At 39.0% G+C, this 23,470-nt stretch overlaps 1 protein-coding gene across 1 annotated transcript in view; it reads left to right on the plus strand.

Moving 5' to 3' along the window:
- Nucleotides 1–23,470, plus strand: part of LOC124803150 (lysosomal-trafficking regulator) — a 593,053-nt gene that overhangs the window by 93,776 nt on the left and 475,807 nt on the right. Inside the window, exons 10-11 of the mRNA XM_047264331.1 lie at nucleotides 2,446–2,749; nucleotides 6,058–6,281. Of these exons, the coding sequence (XP_047120287.1) occupies nucleotides 2,446–2,749; nucleotides 6,058–6,281 (528 nt within the window). The remainder of the gene's footprint in view (nucleotides 1–2,445; nucleotides 2,750–6,057; nucleotides 6,282–23,470) is intronic.

Below are 23,470 nucleotides of genomic sequence, written 5' to 3' on the forward strand. Positions count from 1 at the left end.
CAGAACTTATTTCAGGCTTTAGCCAGCTTTCTGTACCTATAACGATTTCAGCTTCTGTGCTTTCTATTAGCACTTGAAGCTCAGGGACTTGCCCAGCACAGCTACAACAATTTACAGCTACAATTCTGACTGTTCCTTGATCCAAGCACGCCCTGTATTTGCCATGCACCCTTAGAGATTACAGCCGACCCCATACTTTCCCGAGGCCTTCTAACCTAAAAAACCGCCCAGTCCATGCCACACAGCCTCCGCTACCCATGTAGCCGCCAGCTGAGTGTAGTGAACTCCTGACCTATCCAGCAGAACCCGAAATCCCACCACCCTATGGTGCAAGTCAAGGAATCTACAGCCAACATGTTCGCAAAACCGTCTGAGCCTCTGATTCAGACCCTCCAACTGGCTCTGCACCAAAGGTCCACAGTCGGTTCTGTCAACGATGCTGCACATTGTGAGCTCTGCCTTCATTTTGTAAGCAAGACCGGCAGCCTTCACCAAATCAGATAGCTGCTGGAATCCAGAGAGAATTTCCTCAGATCCAAAGCGACACACGTCATTAGTGCTGACATGTGCCACCACCTGCAGCTGGCTGCACTCTGTGCTCTTCATGGGATCTGGAAGGACCCTTTCCACATCAGGAATGACTCCACCCGGAATGCACACGGAGTGCACACTGGATTTCTTCCCCTCCTTAGCCGCCATATCCCTAAGGGGCCCCATTACGCGCCTAACGTTGGTACTGTTGTCTATATTGCTGAGTCATAAGAGGCACACCAACACAGCAAGGTTCATGGCTCCGTGTAGTAATTTTCCCGAAATACATTGTTACCTCATGCTTATATCCTTGTTGTTAGAATAGCCCAGATGTAGTACATAGAAGTGCAGGTAATCATCGTGAAAATTCAGTATACTGTGCTGTTGAAATGTGTTGTTCTCTTTGCAGTAAGTGTGTCTGTGACATTCAGTGTTAACATAAATGCTGATAGGAAATGCATCACTTAAGATGCCAAATATCAACAAGTTTGTTTGCATTAGATTGAGAAGTGTTTGCCCTTGCATGTCTTCATATCAGTTTATACTCAATGAACACATTCTCAGTACGTTCATAATTTTTGTCATCCGTAGTGGCATGTGTGGAAAAACAATGGCAGCTTCATCCAACAGTCACCTACATTGTTTAGGACTATTGATTTTTATGAATTACACATACTTCAAGGCTGGAAGATTTTTAGGTTTCTACTGCATCTGATGCCAAGCATTTCCATGGCAATGGAATGTATGTGTAAAATAAGGTAACTTAAAGAAGAATAAATTTCTCACTAGCCTGTGAATTGTAGTTCAAATTGGAGTTATCTAATGATATAGCTGTTCTGTCACTGTTTTTTGCTGTAATATTGAAACAATTCACTGTGTCCTCCAGAAATGTGGGACATCTTGTGTAATAAGCCCACGTAAAATGTTTTCTTTTTCTCTTCTTTCTTTGTTTTTCTTTTTTCGCCTTATTAGTGACACTTTGTGGCCACTGTGTTTTAGTTGCCCCATTTTTTCCTAACCCTACCAGTTTCTTCCATCACTGTCTCTTTATTACCCTGCACACCTTTCTCCGCCCCTGACACACTTTTGCTGTCTCGACTGCTTGTAAAAAGTAAGAATAGCTGTCTCTCTTTCCACCGTCGATGTAATAGCCAAGTTTAAACTTAATTTACCTATATCAATGATGTTACATGTAAACGGTGCATCGGAAGATGCTCACAAGAATTTATTGCGTTGCAGCACAATATGATAATGGAAGAATGGTACGGAATTGCGTTGATAATAAAAATTTCCAACAAACGTGTGGTAGCATATTGCATGAAGTATGTATGGCATATAAAAAGCTTTGTGGAGAATTGGAGTTATGATTTGTGATTTTAGGCTCCCCCAGCCTGTGACAATTTTGAAATGTTCTCGGGTATTCGGCCACATAATGTCATGCTTACAGTGAATAAACAGCATATGTGGGTGAACATTTCTGAAAGCAAGTAAGTCTCCCAAAAATTGATCATTTTGTATACTACTTTGTTACTGGGAACAATAGCTTAATTTGCCATTATGTCAAAAATTTGGACAAAGTCTAAAGAGTGGACAGAAGTGGATATTCAGCACTAAAGTAAGCCACAGGAATTATGTTTATCAGCTGTATCAAAAAAGATAAATTTATAATGTCTACATTACTCTCACCACCTTGCCAGTGTACATTCCAAAATTTTTGGGTCGAGATATGTTTGCAGAAGGGAGCTCATTGCTACATCTCTTCAGACAACCCTGTACCTCTTTATTGAAGTTTTGCATCACCTATCGTGCAATAAATTTCCTATGCAATCACACCTCCATCCCTCAAGTAGTGTTTATCTCTTCAGCAGTTAAATCTCTGAGCGAAATACATTAACTCTTTCTCTCCCACCACAGGTTGGTCGACAACGTAGCCCGCCTCGTGTCTACATTGAAACGCACACAACTAGAACTCGTGCAGCAGGCAACTCGCCGATCAAGGCGAACCTCAGCCCCAGCACCCGGTGCGGCAGTTGTGATCTCCACAAACTTGACTCCAACCCACCACCATGCTCCGGACCCCCTCGATGCATCATATTGCCGTGTGTCTGCTGTCTTCACAGTATTAGTGCACCTGCTGTCTGTACCTGCCGTGAGGGAGCGAGTACTGCGTGCTATGAGGCACTGCGGGACCTGCTGCTGTTTCCAGCCTCGCACATTAGTGAGTATGCTAGCACCAAACCTCTATTCCATTTAGCATTGCAGAAAGCAGTCGTCAGATGCCTATGCTAATTTCAATGTGTGTGCAAAATAAGTTAACTGAAACTCACTCTCACTCTCTCTCTCTCTCTCTCTCTCTCTCTCTCTCTCTCTCTCTCTCTCTCTCTCTCTCATCATCTCTCTCTCTCCACTCCCCATGTATCCCCTCCCCTCCCCCTCCCCTCCCTTATCCCCCTTATCCCCTCCCTTATCCCCTTCCCCTCCCATCCCTCCCCTCCCATCCCTCCCCTCCCTTATTGCCCCTTATCCCCTTCCCCTCCCTTATCCCCTTCCCCTCCCTTATCACCTTCCCCTCCCTTATCCCCTTCCCCTCCCTTATCCCCTTCCCCTCCCTTATCCCCTTCCCCTCCCTTATCCCCTTCCCCTCCCTTATCCCCTTCCCCTCCCTTATCCCCTTCCCCTCCCTTATCCCCTTCCCCTCCCTTATCCCCTTCCCCTCCCTTATCCCCTTCCCCTCCCTTATCCCCTTCCCCTCCCTTATCCCCTTCCCCTCCCTTATCCCCTTCCCCTCCCTTATCCCCTTCCCCTCCCTTATCCCCTTCCCCTCCCTTATCCCCTTCCCCTCCCTTATCCCCTTCCCCTCCCTTATCCCCTTCCCCTCCCTTATCCCCTTCCCCTCCCTTATCCCCTTCCCCTCCCTTATCCCCTTCCCCTCCCTTATCCCCTTCCCCTCCCTTATCCCCTTCCCCTCCCTTATCCCCTTCCCCTCCCTTATCCCCTTCCCCTCCCTTATCCCCTTCCCCTCCCTTATCCCCTTCCCCTCCCTTATCTCCCTCCCCCTCTCCCATCCCACTAATCAATCCCCTCCCCCTCTCTCTGCCCCTGATATGTAAGCAGGCATAATTCTAGCTTTTTGGGAAGGAGAAGAGAATTATTTGTGAGCTGACACATATGAGGAAGCAATTTAGAGGCTACCCAAAATACTGTAAAGAAACCATCAAAATTCTAATCAAAAGGACTTGATGGAGATTTGAAATGCATACTGCCAAACAGGACCATGACACTCCCAGTAAAATATTACTACTGAATTTGGAGTTCATTGGTCTAGGTTTCTCCCATTTGTGTTTCTCTGTTTTGGGCAGTTTCACAGTATTTTCTAGACTAGTGTTTGTTAAAAATAATGTTTGAAGTTGTGTTTTTGTAAGTGACCTGTGTTTGGAGTGAGTGCTGTTGCATCCTGGGTGCAGAGAACAGTTTTTCTTGTATTACTTGGTAAAGAAGACTTGAGACATGGCCAGGGAGGGGAGGGGATGCAGTGAATACGTACTCTCGGGTACCTGTAGGAGTGGAACGATGTTGCATACTACACCAATGCCCTGCGTAGCATAGTAGTTAAATATTGAGTTGCATTTTTAGTTGACAAAAGTTCATGCATGCTATGACCATGCTAAAATCAAACAATAGAAAGTCCAGGATGGAATGTAACATTATTATGAAAGTTGCCACTCACCATATAGCAGAAGTTCTGAGTCACAGATAGGCACAACAAAAAGACTGTCACAAATAAAGCTCTCGGCCAGTAAGGCCTTCATCAAAAATAGATGACAAACACACACATACACACTCACGCAGACACAACTCACACACACGACTGCATCTCAGCCAACTGAGGCCACCGACTGCTAACTGTGCTAACATTTATTCACAGTTTACTGTAAATGAATCTGTGTTTTTCTGCATGAACTACTTGTTACTGCAAGTCTGATACTTCATTTTTTTTAAAATAAAATCTAGCTTATTATGATGCCATTTACAGAAACTGTATCATCTCATTCATACAAATGCACCATGTATTCTTGTAGCTTATAAAACTGAATCTCGTATACACAACAGTTGTTCTCAGACTTTGACCACCAGCCTTGAAGTCCAGCACTGTCACTCTTTCCTTGTTCTTGTCATCAGTAAATTTAATGGCATTAACAGCGAGGAGCTGCAGTTGTCTACTAAGGCGTTTTCATGATCTCTTTCCATGCTTGCACGGTGAGGTAACTATTTTGGACTGGGAAGTGCCTAGTCGAGATGAAATAAGATGATCCCTGACAGCTCGTAGCTGTCTTCAGAGCTATGACAACACTGAGGTGTTGCTGTGGAGATGTTTACAAAATCACATTACATTGAGGTAAGCCTCCAAAGCTGCCATGCCCAGCTCAGTGCAACTGTTGGGCATCAACTTAATGCCGACTCAACTATAGTACCCAGTGAGTAACATGGACAAGAAGTTAGTCAACTCTGCAGCTGCATTTACAGTTCAGTTATCAAGTAATACTACCTACATGTTATTGTTGTTGTTGTTGTTGTTGGTGGTGGTGGTGGTGGTGGTGGTGGTGGTGGTGGTGGAGGTGGTGGTGGTGCAGTAGAAGCGTATGCTTAGATGTCTGGAATTGCAATTAAAAACTTAAAATACTGCTTGTCTCATTTTCTGTTTTCATTTTAATGTCTTTTGTATCTAAATTAAGGTTATGTCTGTGGACATGGAGGACAGAACATAAACAGCTATTAAAAATGCAGACCAGCGTCCAACTTTGTGTCTTGACAGTCTCATACATTCTTTTTGAGAACTGGAAACAGATTGTACAGAAACATTTCTTAGTCTGCAGTATGAATCCACAGTTTGTCAAGATACTGTTCGGGGCAGCGCAGGGTGGGGATATAAGAAAGAACTTTTGGCAATAAATGGGATATCTCCCTTCAGCATTCCTGTCCACTATTTGGCTCATTTGTCTTAAAGACCAGTGACTCCAGCATTGAGGAGTGATTGTTCATATTAAAAAAAAAAATAATAAAGTAGACTGGGAATCATAAATTCCCCAGGAGATCTATAGAAAACTCTGACTGTTGTTGTAGAGTTGTTATGGTATTTTGATAGAGATTTACCACATGTGGCCACCAATGTTGAGAATAGAGGAGGAGGAGGGGGACAGAGAGCTAGAGAATAGAGGAGGAGGGGGGCAGAGAGCTAGCTTCATGCCTTGAAGAAGCATACGCACAGGTGTAAGCTGGTCCAAAAAGTGGCTCGATAACTAATAAGGCCTGTACTGTAATCAAAATGTACAAAATCCAGGGCTACATTAATATTGATTATAGGTCATTATTCTTTTGGTTGACAAAAACCGGTGATTTATTTACCGGTATAAGATATTACTAAACACAGTGCCTTTGTGTGCTGAACACTTCTTCTTAAATTCCTTGCAAATAAAATTTACAGATGTATGGTTGTTAGTGCGTAACCTGTTTCATTGCATTTTACAGGTTAGTGCCCTCGTTGGTATCCTAGAACAAGCTGGAGGCAATAAACGTGTGAGACGGCTTACTTTTGCCCTTCTGGAAAGGTCACTGTACCGTGAATTGGGTGCTGTTGTGACAGAAAGAAACAAAAGTTGTTCTGTATGCTCCCGCTGGTCTTCGTCATCATCATCATCATCAGACTTGCTCTTTGTAGCTGAGGGTTACATATCTGGAGAAGGAGTGGGAAGGTCAGTAATGCATTATTTGCTGATTTGTTATAATTTGGATTTTTCCTTCATTTTTTCATAGCTGTTCTGATTTAGCAGCAATGCATTTCATGGTATATTAAACTCTTAAGGTTTCCTGAACTGTTATCCAAGTAAATCCACTGCTAGTTATGGGGCAAAAACACAATAATTTTGACTCCATGCAAGAAAGTACATTATCTGTATTAAAAAAAAGTTGAGAAAATTGTTAAAGTTACAGAGAAATATGAAGCATTAGCAGTAATTAAATTCAGGAGATGAAAATTGTAGCAATGCTAATGGAAGCACATAAATTATAAAATAATATCCATAGCCACAGGCACTGTAAATTCCTTCTTGAGGAAAGAGGGGGAATTTCATTGGGAAAGATCGCTGAGAGGAGCAGGTCACTCAAACCTGAGGTTGAGAGGGAGGAGGAAGGTAGGAAATGATGAAGTAAAATCTGTTTTTCTACTCCCCCTTCTGGCATTCCTCAGCCAATTCCTCTTTCCTCTTAGAAAAAGAAATATTTAAGTATAAAAGCTTCAAATACTCTTTTCTAATTCAAGTTTCCCTATCAGCAGTGTTGTGAGTTGCTTCTCCTGTACTCTCTCTTTTGTAATTTTAGCAATATGTTCTTGTTGTTGTTGTGGTCTTCGGTCCAGAGACTGGTTTGATGCAGCTCTCCATGCTACCCTATCTTGTGCCAGCTTCTTCATCTCTCAGTACCCACTGCAACCTTCATCCTTCTGAATGTGCTTAGTGTATTCATATCTCGGTATCCCTCTACAATTTTTACCCTCCATGCTGCCCTCCACTACTAAATTGGTGATCCCGTGATGCCTCAGAACACGTCCTACCAATCGATCCCTTCTTCTAGTCACGTTGTGCCACAAATTTCTCTTCTCCCCAATTCAATCAATACCTCATCATTAGTTTTGTGATCTACCCATCTAATCTTCAGCATTCTTCTGTAGCACCACATTTCGAAAGCTTCTATTCTCTTCTTGTCCAAACTATTTATCGTCCATGTTTCACTTTCATACATGGCTACACTCCATACAAATACTTTGAGAAACGACTTCCTGACACTTAAATCGATGTTAACAAATTTCTCTTCTTCAGAAAAGCTTTCCTTGCCATTGCCAGTCTACATTTTATATCCTCTCTACTTTGACCATCATCGGTTATTTTGCTCCCCAAATAGCAAAACTCATTTACTACTTTAAGCGTCTCATTTCCTCATCTAATTCCCGCAGCATCACCCGACTTAATTCGACTACATTCCTTTATCTGCGTTTTGCTTTTGTTGATCTTCATTTTATAGCCTCCTTTCAAGACACAGTCCATTCCGTTCAACTGCTCTTCCAAGTCCTTTGCTGTCTATAACAGACTTACAATGTCATCGGCAAACCTCAAAATTTTTATTTCTTCTCCGTGGATTTTAATACCTACTCCAAATTTTTCTTTTGTTTCCTTTACTGCTTGCTCAATATACCGATTGAATAACGTTGGGGATAGGCTACAACCCTGTCTCACCCTCTTCTCAACCACTGCTCCCCCCCTCATGCCTCTCGACTCTTATAACTGCCATCTGGTTTCTGTGCAAATTGTAAATAGCTATTTGCTCTTTGTATTTTACCCCTGCCACCTTCAGAATTTGTAAGAGAGTTTTCCAGTCAGCATTGTCAAAAGCTTTCTCTAAGTCTACAAATGCTAGAAACATAGATTTGCTTTTCCTTAATCTATCTTCTGAGATAAGTCACAGGGTCAGTATTGCCTCATGTGTTCCAATATTTCTACAGAATCCAAACTGATCTTCCCCGAGGTCAGCTTCTACCAGTTTTTCCATTCGTCTGTAAAGAATTCGCGTTAGTATATTGCAGCTGTGACTTATTAAGCTGATAGTTCAGTAATTTTCACATCTATCAACACTTGCTTTTTTCGTGATTGGTATTATTATATTCTTCTTGAAATCTGAGGGTATTTCGCCTGTCTCATACATCTTGCTCACCAGATGGTAGAGTTTTGTCAGGACTTGCTCTCCCAAGGCTATAGGTAGTTCTAATGGAATGTTGTCTACTCCTGGGGCCTTGTTTCGACTTAGGTCTTTCAGTGCTCTGTTGAACTCTTCACGCAGTATCGTATATCCCATTCATCTACCTCCTCTTCCATTTCTATAACATTGCCCTCAAGTACATCGCCCTTGTATAGATCCTCTATATATTTCTTCCACCTTTCTGCTTTCCTTTCTATGCTTAGAACTGGCTTTCCATCTGAGCTCTTGTTTATTATTATTTCTTTAGTTTCTCAGACGTTAAGTCTGGTTAAAAATGGGACGTGACACGGACCTTGATCAAGCGTCACTTCCTTTTAACTGTACGATATATGTTATATTGCATTTAGGAACTTTCAGGTAATTGAAATGTATCAATAATTACGGATTTCTGTAATTGTATATATAAGTTTGGATGTAGCTGTATTGTATTGATGTACTGGTGGATATTGTGTGGTATGACTCCTGTAGTTGATAGTATAATTGGTATAATGTCAACTTTATTCTGATGCCACATGTCCTTGACTTCCTCAGCCAGTTGGATGTATTTTTCAATTTTTTCTCCTGTTTTCTTTTGTATATTTGTTGTATTGGGTATGGATATTTCGATTAGTTGTGTTAATTTCTTCTTTTTATTGCTGAGTATGACGTCAGGTTTGTTATGTGGTGTTGTTTTATCTGTTGTAATGGTTCTGTTCCAGTATAATTTGTATTCATCATTCTCCAGTACATTTTGTGGTGCATACTTGTATGTGGGAACGTGTTGCTTTATAAGTTTATGTTGTAAGGCAAGCTGTTGATGTATTATTTTTGCTACATTGTCATGTCTTCTGGGGTATTCTGTATTTGCTAGTATTGTACATCCACTTGTGATGTGATCTACTGTTTCTATTTGTTGTTTGCAAAGTCTGCATTTATCTGTTGTGGTATTGGAATCTTTAATAATATGCTTGCTGTAATATCTGGTGTTTATTGTTTGATCCTGTATTGCAATCATGAATCCTTCCTCTCACTGTATAAATTGCCTTTTCTTAGCCATGTGTTGGATGCGTCTTAATCGATGTGTGGCTGTGTTAGATGATACGGGTGCTTGCCATGTAGTGTTTTCTTTTTCCAATTTAATTTCTTCGTATCTGTTGATGTTACGTGATCTAAAGGGTTGTAAAGGTGGTTATGAAATTGCAGTGGTGTAGCCGATGTATTTATATGAGTGATTGCTTTGTGTATTTTGCTAGTTTCTGCTCGTTCTAGAAAGAATTTTCTTAAATTGTCTACCTGTCCTTAATGTAGGTTTTTTATGTCGATGAATCCCCGTCCTCCTTCCTTTCTGCTTAATGTGAATCTTTCTGTTGCTGAATGTATGTGATGTATTCTATATTTGTGGCATTGTGAACGTGTAAGTGTATTGAGTGCTTCTAGGTCTGTGTTACTCCATTTCACTACTCCAAATGAGTAGGTCAATATTGGTATAGCATAAGTATTTATAGCTTTTGTCTTGTTTCTTGCTGTCAATTCTGTTTTCAGTATTTTTGTTAGCCTGTGTCTATATTTTTCTTTTAGTTCTTCTTTGATATTTGTATTATCTATTCCTATTTTTTGTCTGTATCCTAGATATTTATAGGCATCTGTTTTTTCCATCGCTACTATGGAGTCACTGTGGTTATTCAATATGTAATCTTCTTGTTTAGTGTGTTTTCCATTGACTATGCTATTTTTCTTACATTTGTCTGTTCCAAAAGCCATATTTATATCATTGCTGAATACTGTTATCTTTAGTAATTGGTTGAGTTGTTGATTGGTTGCTGCCAGTAGTTTTAGATCATCCATGTATAGCAAATGTGTGATTTTGTGTGGGTATGTTCCAGTAATATTATATCCATAATTTGTATTATTTAGCATGTTGGATAGTGGGTTCAGAGCAAGACAGAACCAGAAAGGACTTAATGAGTCTCCTTGGTATATTCCACGCTTAATCTGTATTGGCTGTGATGTGATGTTATCTGAATTTGTTTGAATATTAAGTGTGGTTTTCCAGTTTTTCATTACTATGTTTAGAAACTGTATCAATTTAGGATCTACTTTGTACATTTCCAATATCTGTAGTAAGCATGAGTGGGGTACACTATTAAAGGCTTTTTGGTAATCAATGTATGCGTAGTGTAGCGACCTTTGTTTAGTTTTAGCTTGATATGTCACCTCTGTATCTATTATCAGTTGCTCTTTACATCCTCGTGCTCCTTTGCAGCAGCCTTTTTGTTCTTCATTTATAATTTTGTTCTGTGTTGTATGTGTCATTAATTTCTGTGTAATGACTGAAGTTAATATTTTGTAGATTGTTGGTAGGCATGTTATGGGGCGATATTTAGCTGGGTTTGCTGTGTCTGCTTGATCTTTAGGTTTCAGATAGGTTATTCGATGTGCAAGTGTATCAGGGAATGTGTATGGGTCTGCAATGTAACTGTTAAATAATTTAGTTAGATGTGAATGTGTTGAGGTGAACTTTTTTAGCTTTTTTAGCCAGTAATTTGCTATTTTATCATTTCCAGGGGCTTTCCAATTGTGTGTAGAATTAATTGCTCGGGTGACTTCATGTTGCAAAATTATCACTTCAGGCATTTGTGGTATCATCTTGTATGTGTCTGTTTCTGCTTGTATCCACCGTGCATGCCTGTTATGTTGTACCAGGTTTGACCATATGTTGCTCCAGAAGTGTTCCATGTCTGTTATGTTTGGTGGATTGTCTATTTTAATGTGTGTGTTATCTATTGTTTGGTAAAATCTCTTTTGGTTTGTGTTGAATGTTTGGTTTTGTTTCCTTCTATTTCACTTTTTTTGTATCTTCTAAGTCGTCTGGCCAATGCTTGTAATTTCTGCTTCTTTTCATCTAATTGCTCTATTGCTTCTTGTTGTGAGATTTTACCTAACCTTTTTCGTTTTTTGTCTGATATTTCATTTCTTATAAATTGTGTTAGCTGTCCGATGTCTTTTCTCAGTTTTTCTATTCTGATCTGTAGCCTGTGTTGCCATGCTGGTTTTGTGGGTTTCTTCTGTGTGTTGGTTTGTTCTGATCTCTGCCTAGTGTGTATATTTAGTGTAGTGAGTGCTCCTATATAAACCAGTAGTTGTAACTCTTCCATAGTTGTATTTTCATTTATTTTGTTGTGTATGATTGTGTTGATAGTTTTTATTGTTGTTTCGACTTGTGGGTTATTTGGTGGTCTACGCAAGAATGGTCTAATGTCTGTATTTTCTCACTGAGAAGATTAATTGTGGGTGGAGTTTTCACATGTGTTCTGAATACAAATTTACTGCAGCATTGTTGTGTCTGAAGGCTTAAAGTTCTTCTCTTGGAGCAAGGAATGACAAACTAAGAGAGAATGTGTGTGTGTGTGTGTGTGTGTGTGTGTGTGTGTGTGTGTGTGTGTGTGTGTGTGTGTGTTGGGGGTTGGGAGGGATGGGGGGCCGCTGTTGCATGCTTGCGCAGTTGTATGTTGGAGAGATTTTCTGTTGTTACATTAGACTCTGGGATAGCGAGTTATGTGTGATATGCTGAGTGGATATGTAGGCTGCAGTTTCCAGTAATTTTATCAGTTACAGAAGAATGCAACATGTCACTCTACCAGTTCTTTTTTTGTGCCATTGAGTGCCAAAGATCCATCAGTGAGTGTCAGGCAGAACAGCAACTGGTGTTGAGTTGTGTCCCTTGGGGACATAATAATTCACACCTCAGTTTCTTAACTATGAAGAAAGATTTGATTGATAGTCTCTCGGTTGTTTGGAATGGATTCTGTGTGTAATGTAGCTGGAGTGATTCAAGAACCAATCTTATCCAGTGAGATGGCACAGTAGTTAGCATAATGGACCTGCATTTGGGTAGGAATTCTGTGATTTCCCTAAATCCCTCCTGGCAGATGCTGGGATGGTTCCTTTGAAAGGGTACAGCTGATTTTCTTCCTTATCTGTGAAGCAATCCAAACGTGTGCTTAGTCTCTTAATGATATTGATGTCAACAGGATGTTAAACACCAATCTTCCTTCCTCCTTCCTTCCTTCCTCCTTCCTTCCTTCCTCCTTCCTTCCTTCCTCCTTCCTTCCTTCCTTCCTCCTTCCTTCCTTCCTTCCACACCCGATCTTGCAGTCTGTGAGCTCATCTGCCACTATTTTTTAGCTTAATCAGTGTCCCACTATTTTTATTCAGCTTGAAATGTTTGTAAGCATTTGTAATGTTTCATTAGTACATGTGACAGTGCCGACAAAATTTCACTGTACCACATATTTATCTTTGTACTTGATGATGGCGTAGCAACCAAAAAGTGGTTTGTGAAGTTGTAGAATATTACACTAGCGTTGTGCATGTTTTCATTCGTAATGACAATGCAAACCACAGTCCATCTCAAAATTGTACTTGCGAAATGGGTTGGTGCACATATGTTGTCAGCTGTCATCCAATATGTAAAATTTCCATGCTTTCTGAACTTTTTCACCTTTGTGAACTGTGCATATCAAACTATAAGCTGTCTTTAATGGTCACTTGGTCAGTGGGACTTTAAACTTAAGATATTCCTCTTTAAAAATGTGTGTGTTCGGATTCAAAATTTTCATTATATTGGAATTCTGAACTGTTGCACCTGTAATTAAATATGTGTCATAGTAGCTTGAAGGACTTTGTTACTGTTAAAGTTGTCCCGGTGTTGTAACCTAATAAACTTCACCACTTTTCAACTTGTGTCAAAGAAATGAGAGAGACGTCATGCTACATTGTCACAGCACGCCTCTTACTAGGTGATGCATCACGCTACTCAAAACTTGTATGCTGCACTCCCAGAGGTTGCACAAACCCCATGCAGGTACCACAACTCGTAGATAAATTGAGATTGTTGTACCATCTCTAGGAAGCGCACCGTCCATTCATGCAAGACTCGCATGCAAAATGATGACAAAAGCACACACATAGGTTTCTGTTCTTAACTTTTTAACCATTGTGTGGTTTCAACTATCACGACCATCACTCGTCATCTAGGTAAATAAAGGGTTACACATTACTTTCTGTGAGAGTGACATGTTACACCACAAACTCTTATCTTCTTTTTTTTCTGTGCAACTACAATTATTCCAAAATGAGTAAACAGACACCATGATATTAAAATTAAGTCTAATGTCTAATGTCTTCTTATTCTCTAGTATCTTGTCATTGAGGACAAAAGTGTTTGTTGCTCAGGAAGATGTAATAAGGATGATAAGTGGTGTCCACTCTAGCAGAGTCTGCGCAGGGTATGGTGACTGACACGCAATAAGCGGTTTTCATCTAGAGTGCTGGGCGAGTTCATTCATTTGTTTGGAAAAGGGGAGGCCAACATTGTTTGTCCACTTTTGGCCAGTCAGAGGTGTGCTGTGACAGAATCAAAGCACATTCCCTGCAGTATTACTCAAACAATTTTACAGATATTTGATAAAAAATTCGTTTTTGCATTATCTATAACTTGGTAAGTCAGCTTCATGATGACATGCCCATTTTTCATAATGATCATAGATATTGTGTCATTTGCACTTAAGTAAGACACTGCGCAAAATTCAGAAAAGTATGCAATGAAAAATAGGGAGTCACTATGATTTTGAGTTCAGTGTATATTGCATAATATGTTGCTGCATATGAAATTTAGCTAACATATTGATGTTTTCTTTAGGTGACGGTCTCTGTCTGTCACCAATCTTGAGAAAATTGATCTGATGTAGCACTGTCATTTGCAATCACACATGCCAATGATAAAACCAGAAGACTGAAATATCAACTACATTCCTCATATTTCATAAACGGTTTGAGATATTGAAATGAGATTTTGGCAAATAACAACATGCAAATAGGAGAGTATTTTGCATATAGTTATTATGCGATACTTCATTATGTACTATATTATTCTACTAACTACAGACTTTTCAATGGAACCAATGTAATTTTTTAAGGCCATTGATAGTTGGTGAAACAAGAATTGCTGTGAGTTTTGGATCAGCGTAAGTGAAGACATTTATAAGTTTGTTTTTGTGCTGAGGTTGTGCTTTTTCATAAGCTATTGACCTTACTTTCCTCAGTTCCTCACTTAATGTACTTAAGAAGCCACTGTTTCGGAATTCTCTTGCAATTGCATCTGCACAATATGTTTAGTTACTTGACGGTATGTAGACTCTGCTGTGTTTTGACAAAAGAAGCAGATTTTAACTGGCAGTGTGAGAATTGTTTAGGTTCTACTCAAAATTTCCCACTCGTGACGTTCCTCTTAAAGTTAGAAATGGTTAACAAGTCAGGCGAAAATAAATGCTGCTTTTGTTGCATTTTCAGCAGAATTCTTTTTTGATATTAACTGGAGCAGAGGTGACAGTAGATCTTCGCCATGCAAGTGAGGGCATAAGAGGGCCTCCACTTAATATTTACAAAAAATACGAGTGTACGCTTCAGGTTAAAATCCCACTTCCCCTCCAGCACTTGGCATTTTCCCAGCAGCACCTGCTCATAACACATACCACTACTGCTCTCCCCAGGTGTGCCCTGCTGACTGCGCATCTCTTGGCCACATTAAACTGTGCACGTCCTACCTCTTGCAGAGAGCTCTTTAAACAGCTGGTCATACTGACAACAGCCTCACAATACATTTACTCCTTTAATAAGTATGTTGTTGGCAATCTGTCACAGTGTGAAAACACAAGTAACATTCGTACATACGGCACTTAATGGAAAAATGATTTTAACTCTCAATAGTGAGTAGAAGAAAAAGTGTGCTGCTTCCTCTAATCTACTGGTTCTGCCACAAGATGCCATTTGTTCCACTTATGACCTGAGGAAGCACATGTTGCTGTGGCAGCCACAATACCCAAAAACATTCATTGTGGAAATTTCAACACTAATGTGATCCGAATTGTTTAGCCATTCATAAAACATGTCTCTGCATTAGCTGTCAATAAGGAATTTTAGTGTGCCAACATTTCCCACCTGCAAAAGGACATGGAAGACATATTTCAATGCACACATGGGTAACATATTGGATGAAATCCCATTGAAAAGTCACAAACCCTGCTTTGGAGATTCTCCAGCACATGTTATGAATTGGACTGAGCTCCAGTGGAGGTATGTGAAAAACACAACTTTTTCGTAACTATATTTTCTAGGTTGAAAACTCTGTTCTTCTCAGCTCCATAGTCTAGCTGAAGACCACATTCAACTTGGGTATGATGTAAATACTCCAACCTGGATGTCCATTTTTTGATTAGTCAATGAATATTCAAATTTATTTTCACACTGGAATGTAATGATAGTTTTGTAAGAACGTAAGCACCTGTTAGCAAGTGCAAGCTAAGGAAGTAAAAACCAAGTACATGTAGTAACTTTGCTGATCTGTTTTGTAAGTCCCTTGAGTCTCGTGGAGTTTTGTCTTTGCAAACCTTCTTCTATGCTTATCAGATAATTTAAATACTACTACTACTACTACTACTACTACTACTACTTACTACTACTTTTCATTTCATTAACATTTATTGTTACTAAACACATGATAATCAGCTTGCTTGTAATGTATTAATATCAATTTCGTTATGTAGATCGGTAAGCCACATGGACTGTGAATAGTCTAGCAAAATCTCACGTGGCTACGGACAATACAGTAACTGAACAGCTGGATTGTATTGCTGACTTGGAACTATTCATACTGAATAGTGACAGCAGGTAGACTAATAACTTAATGACTGTATTGACCAACAAACATAGATGTTTACATTTTGGCTACTGCTCACTGACTGGCTGTAGCTTATTGTTAAATATGAACATGTATTACAGAAATTACCAAATTTTTGCATTTGAAGCTATTACATTGAAGATATTAACATAAGAAAAAAGAAAAAAATGCATAAATCCATTAGGCAGAAACATTATTTTGTTTAATTATAGTTTGGATATCCTTTAATTGATAACAGTGATGATTTTATTTTATGTGGCATAAGTTTTGTGTGTGTTTGGCTCTACAAAAGCCCACTAAGAATTTTCGGGAAAGTTAAAATTTTTGATGTGATTTTTTTTTTAACTAATAAAATATTTAGGAAAATTAAACATTTTTGTAATCAGAAAAATCGTGGCTACAAACCTATCAACATGGGATTCTGACAAGATCTCACTTTAAGATTTGAATATTCTTGAACACAGTATGATAATTTTGATTACAAATAACTTTTTAAATAGTGAGTTTTTGGAAAAAGTAAAACTTTAGTATGAAAAAGGAGAATGAAGGCTCTCCGTTTATCTGTGTCACTCTAGAAACAAATATTTATTTTTGTGTCAAATTTAGAGGATCACATGGTGGTTGTGAATCAAAAATTTAGAACATTTCTCTAAATAAAATGTTTTTATTTGAACTATCTACACTTTTGTCATCACCATTCTGTAAACTGTCCTGTGAATAATAAAGTTTAGTGAAAATACAAATTGAATAAGAATTAACAATTTCAAATATCCATAGTAAATGCATTATGTATACAGTAAAAATATAAAAGATAAGGAAAGTGCTGGAACTTAAAGTGTGGCATGACATTCTTGTGAAGTGACGTGTTGTCCCACTTCCAGGCTTCCGTTTAGTAGTAAGTAAGTGTCAGGACATACCACTGTGGGAGATGATGATATGATATGTGCAGATGGGAGAACATTTTGAACCCATCACACTTACAAGTTGGGGACAACAAGTTGTGATCTTACCCAGCCTGTATCAGTTTTTTTAAAAAAAGAAATGATGTATAAGCCCATTTTGTATACAAGATTATTTTTGTAAGAGAAAGTGTGAATACAGGGGGTTTAAAGTTCAGTTGTTTACATCATTTGAGTGGCTTGGGGAAACAGTTAACACTCTCTTTCGGGATCTGTCCATGCACAAGGAGATGAAGTCCAGTGAAATGTGCTGTAACACAGTTGCATGGAACTGACCTGCTGGGCCACTGCAGAAACACCAAGAAAGGCAACCGAGAGAAGTTTACTAAATAAATCTATTAACATCTGATGCTTACAAATTGTGCGCAGGGAATGTTGATGCCATACCAGAAAACTATCCAAGCTTAATTTCAAATGATAGCAAATGCAGCTGTCTTGCCCTGCTATGCCTAAGCCTGAGCACTTGCTTATATCTCTTATATCTGGTCTTTCCAGAAATAATCACTGATAGCTTCAAAAGCACGTGAATTAATGCAATATGAGCATTTGAGATCCTTTACTAAGCTTTAGAAATGTATTTCTGAAACAAGTTGCAACAATTTGTACTTCAAACATCATCTGTATCCTCTGAGGGACTTCATTTTCAAGAGTACACTGTCCAGAAGAAACTTGTTACTATATCACACTCCCTTATTATTATTTTTCATACAACATTTCTGTAACTTTTGCTGTGTTTTAAGCCTGTTGAGGTTTTTTCTTTCTTTTTATTGCATACATTGTATCAAAATACATCTTCAACTTTTGTATTCCTGTCTTCCTCAGTTGCGTATAATATTAGGGTATATTGATGATTTTTAATTTTGGACCATCTGACTACAACTGAACGAAACACAATTTTCATGTCATACATGTTTCGCCTTTATTCTCTGCAAGGCAGTGTACCTGTAGATTATAAACAGTTCTGGTGGTTGTTTTTTCTATGGTGTAGTAATATTTTAAATCCTACTTACAGGTTGTGTGGACAGTTTTCTACATGTTATGTTTCTGGTCCATGGCACGAAAATTGTGTTTCATTCAGTAGTAGATAGATGGTCCAAAAGCAAAAATTATTCACACAATATACCGTAATGTTTTGTGATGTCATCAGATTTGCTTTAGTTGTACACTTACTCGGTTCTGTTCTGAATCTTGTAGCTGCTTTGTGCACCCTCCAAGCAACCAGTCGTCTTCACCTTAACTGACTGCACTAGTACTCCACTAGACCCTTTTTAAGTAAAGGAGTTCTACATGGTTAACTCTCTGTAGCATTTTCTCTGTCTTGTATGTACACACTACTAACAGTAGTTAAAAGGATAATATCATTTGAACCCTCAGAAAACTCCATTATGACTGTACCTTATTTCACAAATCTTACATACATTGTTATTATAATATTTCTTCCTTTGATTGAGCAATTTTCCACTTTTAAACTGTAAGCTGCTTTTGCAGTTGATTGATTTTGACATTAGCTGTCCCCTCTGTGTTAGACACTTACAGGGTTTCTGGTTTCTTGAATGTTCTTTGTAATGAAACTGTTGCTGCATTTGGTACCAATTAATTCCATACTTTTTTCTCGGATAGAAGGAATACTGGCAGACACTGCAGATTCATCTGGCTTACCATCTTCTCTGTCGCAGTTTCTCTATTGTGAATGCTTTACTCGTGATTTTCTTTTACATAATATGTTGGATGGATATTTTGATAAAATGGAATGTAAATGAGGGACAGCTCCTGCTCTTAGAAACCTTCTTTATCTTGGAAATTCATCTTGGTTACCATGGGTGATAAACAAGTTTGCTTTAGTGGGTTCCTCTGTGAAATATAAATGACACACAAAGCAATTCTGTATCAGATCTCTCTCTTCTCTGGGAATTTCCACCACTTAAAAAAAAAATTTCTTCTTCATTTTTTGCAGTTCTAAAAAAATGTTGTTGCTTTCACCATGTACACACTGGAACAAAACATGTGAGCACTATATCTTTTTCTTCTCGTTTAAATGCGAGTAATTGTAAGTCCAATCACTTCTTTCTCATCACAGCCTTCACATACTTGACATTCAGGCACAACAGTGTAAATAAAAATACAAAATCAGCACAGATAATGTCAACAGATGCCAGAATCTTGTCAATTTGAGTCTTTAGCAACAATGTTGCTAGTAATTTGTGGGAACACCACCTCTTCTGTGCTCCCTGTGTTAATGTACAGTGAGTCATTACACTTCCTGTCTTTTACTTGCTGTGGAAAATCCATAACTCAGTCTTAGTGTGGAACAGAGAGGACTGAATTATCGAGCCATAAGAATCTTGGGCCACCTACCAAGTTATGTAAATAATACTCTCTCCTATAATAATGTCTGAATGTGTAGTAGTATCATGTGTGTGTTGACATATTTTCTGCTGAGAAGGTGTACTAAAATCGTAATATCAACAACATTATGGTAAGGATTGACTGCTACTCACCATAAAGGTGGCACATTGAGTTGCAAACAGGCACAGTGGAAAAACTGAGCTCTGAGCTTTCAGCCAAAGCCTTCTCCAGAAAGGAAAAGACACACATTCACACAAGGAAGTGCAACTCCTGCCCACATGACTGCTATCTTGTGTTGCTTTGCCATTCTGGTCGTAGTGGTCAGAAATAGCGTTTTTTTTTTTTTTTTTGTGTGTGTGTGTGTGTGTGTGTGTGTGTGTTCCTTTCTGAAGAAGGCTTTGCCCAAAAGCTCAGATGTGTAACAGTCTTTTTGTTGTGCCTGTCTGCAGTTGAACATGTCATCTTTACAGTAAGAGCAATCTATCCTTTTCATTGTATTGTTGTTACTAAAATTGTGAAACTGACCAATCTCATAGCATAGCGAGATGTCACTGTTATGATCAGTGGAACATGAAACTAACTAAACTAAATCAAATCTCTCAACCATCAATTTGTTGCACTTTGAGTGACAAAGTACACCACATTACTGGACACACCCAAAATGTACACTGTTTTCACATAATGCTGTTTCAAAATCAGTATTTTATCTTTTTCAATCTGATAATAATGTGAAAGTAATCATAATACTCTGGCACAATCTGGTATAGATTTCTTAGACACTGCCACAACTCCCACCTGAACATTTGAAATACCATGTGTAAATTTCCACGCAGTTGATTGCAACTCATCAGAGACCTGTCAGTTTTCCTTTTTGACTTCACTTACAGCCCTCTGGAACCTCACTGTTTCCATCAGCTGTTCACTATCAGTTTCTCAGTCAGTACACTCTGAATTTGCTTGTTAAGTTGTTCTCCCAGTGAATCTAATATAATTGATTTAAGTTCTAACTAAAATCAGAATCAGTAGCTTTTCCATCCTCATGTTTTCCCTCCTGTGCTCTAATTGATAATAGTTATTTCTGTTTACACCCCTACCCCCTTCCTTTCAGTATTTTCACTACTACAGCTTTCATCCTCTACTAGGCATTCCTGTTCTTGGAGTTCTTTCTCTGCCATTTGTTCTGATATTTCTCTGCCACTTGATGCATAACATACACTGTGTGATCAAAAGTATCCAAACACCCCCAAAAACATATGTTTTTCATATTAGATGCATTGTGCTGCCACCTACTGTCAGGTACTCCATATCAGCAACCTCAGTTGTCATTAGACATCGTGAGAGAGCAGAATGGGGCACTCCGCGGATCTCAAGGATTTCGAACGTGGTCAGGTGATTGGATTTCACTTGTGTCGTACATCTGTAGGTGAGATTTCCATGCTCCTAAACATCCCTTGGTCCACTGTTTCCATTGTGATAGTGAAGTGGAAACGTGAAGGGACACATTCAGCACAGAAGCGTACAGGCCAGCCTCGTCTGTTGATTGACAGAGACAGCTGACAGTTGAATATAGTTGTAATGTGTAATAGGCAAACATCTATCCAGACCATCACACAGGAATTGCAAACTGCATCTGGATCCACTGCAAGTACTATGACAGTTAGGCAGGATGTGAGAAAACTTGGATTTGATGGTCGAATGGCTGCTCAGAAGTCACACGTCATGCCGATAAATGCCAAACGATGCCTCGCTTGGTTTAAGGAGTGTAAGCATTGGACGATTGAACAGTGAAAAAACATTGTGTGGAGTGACGAATCATGGTACACAATGTGGTGATCCAATGGCACGGTGTGAATAGGGCAGATGCCAGCTGAACTTCATCTGCCAGGATGTGTAGAGCCAACAGTAAAATTTGGAGGTGGTGGTGTTATGGTGTGGTCATGCTATTCATGGAGGGGGCTTGCACCCTTCGTTGGTTTGCATGGCACTATCACAGCACAGGCCTACATTGATGTTTTAAGCACCTTCTTGCTTCCCAATGTTGAAGAGCAATTCGGGCATGGTGATTGCATCTTTCAACACCATTGAGCACTTGTTCATAATGCACGGCCTGTGGCAGAGTGGTTACACTACAACAACATCCTTGTAATGGACTAACCTGCACAGAGTCCTGACCTGAATCCTATGGAGCATGTTTGGGTTGTTTTGGAACACCGACTTCGTGCCAGGCCTCACTAACTGACATCAGTACCTCTCTTCAGTGCAGCATTCCATGACGAATGGGCTGCCATTCCTTAAGAAACCTTCCAGCACCTGATTGAACACATGTCTATGAGAGTGGAAGCTGTTATCAAGGCTAAGGGTGGGCCAACACCATATTCAATTCGAGCATTACTGATGGAGGGCACCACGAACTTGTAAGTAATTTTCAGCTAGGTGTCCAGGTACTTTTGATCACATAATGTACTTCAGTAGGCTGTTAATCTTTTCTACAATACCTATCACAAAAATAGGAAATACTTTCCAAATTAAGTTTAATGTCACTACTTTCTGATTTCTGTCTGGATAACTGAAAGCCAAACTTTAATGCTACCTTACACTAACATAGATTAAACACAAACTGCCTACAGTTGTACTGCTGATTACTCTATGGGTTACTTTTTTCACTTCCTACTAAGCTTGCTACAATATTTACAGTTACTGAAAAACATTTTTAGATAATGTCACACACACTGCAGCTCAAAGCACAAGTCCCCAAGAGTATTGTAAATAATTATTTTACTGGAAACTTAATTTTCTAGTTATTCAGAAAATGCACTACTGAGGGCAGTTACTATGGATCACATATGGAAAAGACAATGTTAGTTTGTTATTTGCCTTGCCAATGTTGTGGATCTCTGGTCACGTGTTACACTACAGGTTGCTTTCAAAGCTCTGCCTGTACTGGCTAATGTCTGACCTGGCAGATCTTCCAGAATGAAACAACAAGATCACACGCTGCTGAGCAAGGTGGCGCACTGGTTAGCACACTGGACTCACTTTCGGGAGGAAGATGGTTCAAACCCGCGTCCAGCCATCCTGATTTAGGTTTTCTGTGATTTCCCTAAACTGCTTGAGGCAAATGCTAGGATGGTTTCTTTAAAAGGATGTAGCCAACTTCCTTCCCTAATCTGAACTTGTGCTCCATTTCTACTGATCTCGTTGTTAACGGGACATTAAACACTAATATCCTCCTCCCAAGGTCTCACTCTTTAAATAAAGATATTTCCGTCTCAGAAGTACAGCTTTGATTACCTCACACAAACCACCTTTGTTCACAATATGCGAATCTGAGTAACTGTGAAAATGACATCTGTTTGAACAGAAATGAAATAACTAAATTGCCACTAGAAAAGTGACAATGAAATAATGGAAAATAAATCTTCAGTATTTTTTTTTAACAAGCAAGGTTTTTGCCTGTTGGTCAGGTCAGCCAAAACCTGGTTTAATGTATGTGCCTCTTTTGCTTATATAGCACTCACAAAAGCGTGCACAAAACTGCAATTTAAATCATTATTCTCCTTATAAAAAGTAAATATTGCAGCGACTTCATAGCTATAAACAGTTCTTTACATCAATGTCTCTAAATTGAAATATACCACAATTGCTTCAAATGGTGTACACAAAAGAACGAAAAACATTACCTTATCTGATCCACATCAGGGAAGAATTCAGTGATTTATGAAGACTCTTCTTCTTCATATGAAACAATACCTTATTATTACTAGCAATAGAGACTGTTGTCTTACAAAACAGTGTTATATGTCTGATATGTTTTTACTCCATTATTGTTTGTATATATTTTATTCTTTGGCAATAAGAGTTTGGCATTAAGACCTTATTTATAACATAGTAATTCCATCTAGTGGTTGGAATGACAAATCGACCAGGTCTCATTAACCGTCTCTGCCATCACTTCCATAGCCAACAACATGGACTGCAAAAATTTGTTATCACAGTCTTATCAGCTATTGTACTCATAGTAAAGGTCATATTATTGGAAAATAATGTAATAAAGATGTTATGTTTCAATACAAATTTATTTGCCAGCTATTGGAAAACAAAGAAATGATTA

This window comes from Schistocerca piceifrons, chromosome 6 (genome assembly GCF_021461385.2).
Source record: "Schistocerca piceifrons isolate TAMUIC-IGC-003096 chromosome 6, iqSchPice1.1, whole genome shotgun sequence".
Taxonomy (NCBI): domain Eukaryota; kingdom Metazoa; phylum Arthropoda; class Insecta; order Orthoptera; family Acrididae; genus Schistocerca; species Schistocerca piceifrons.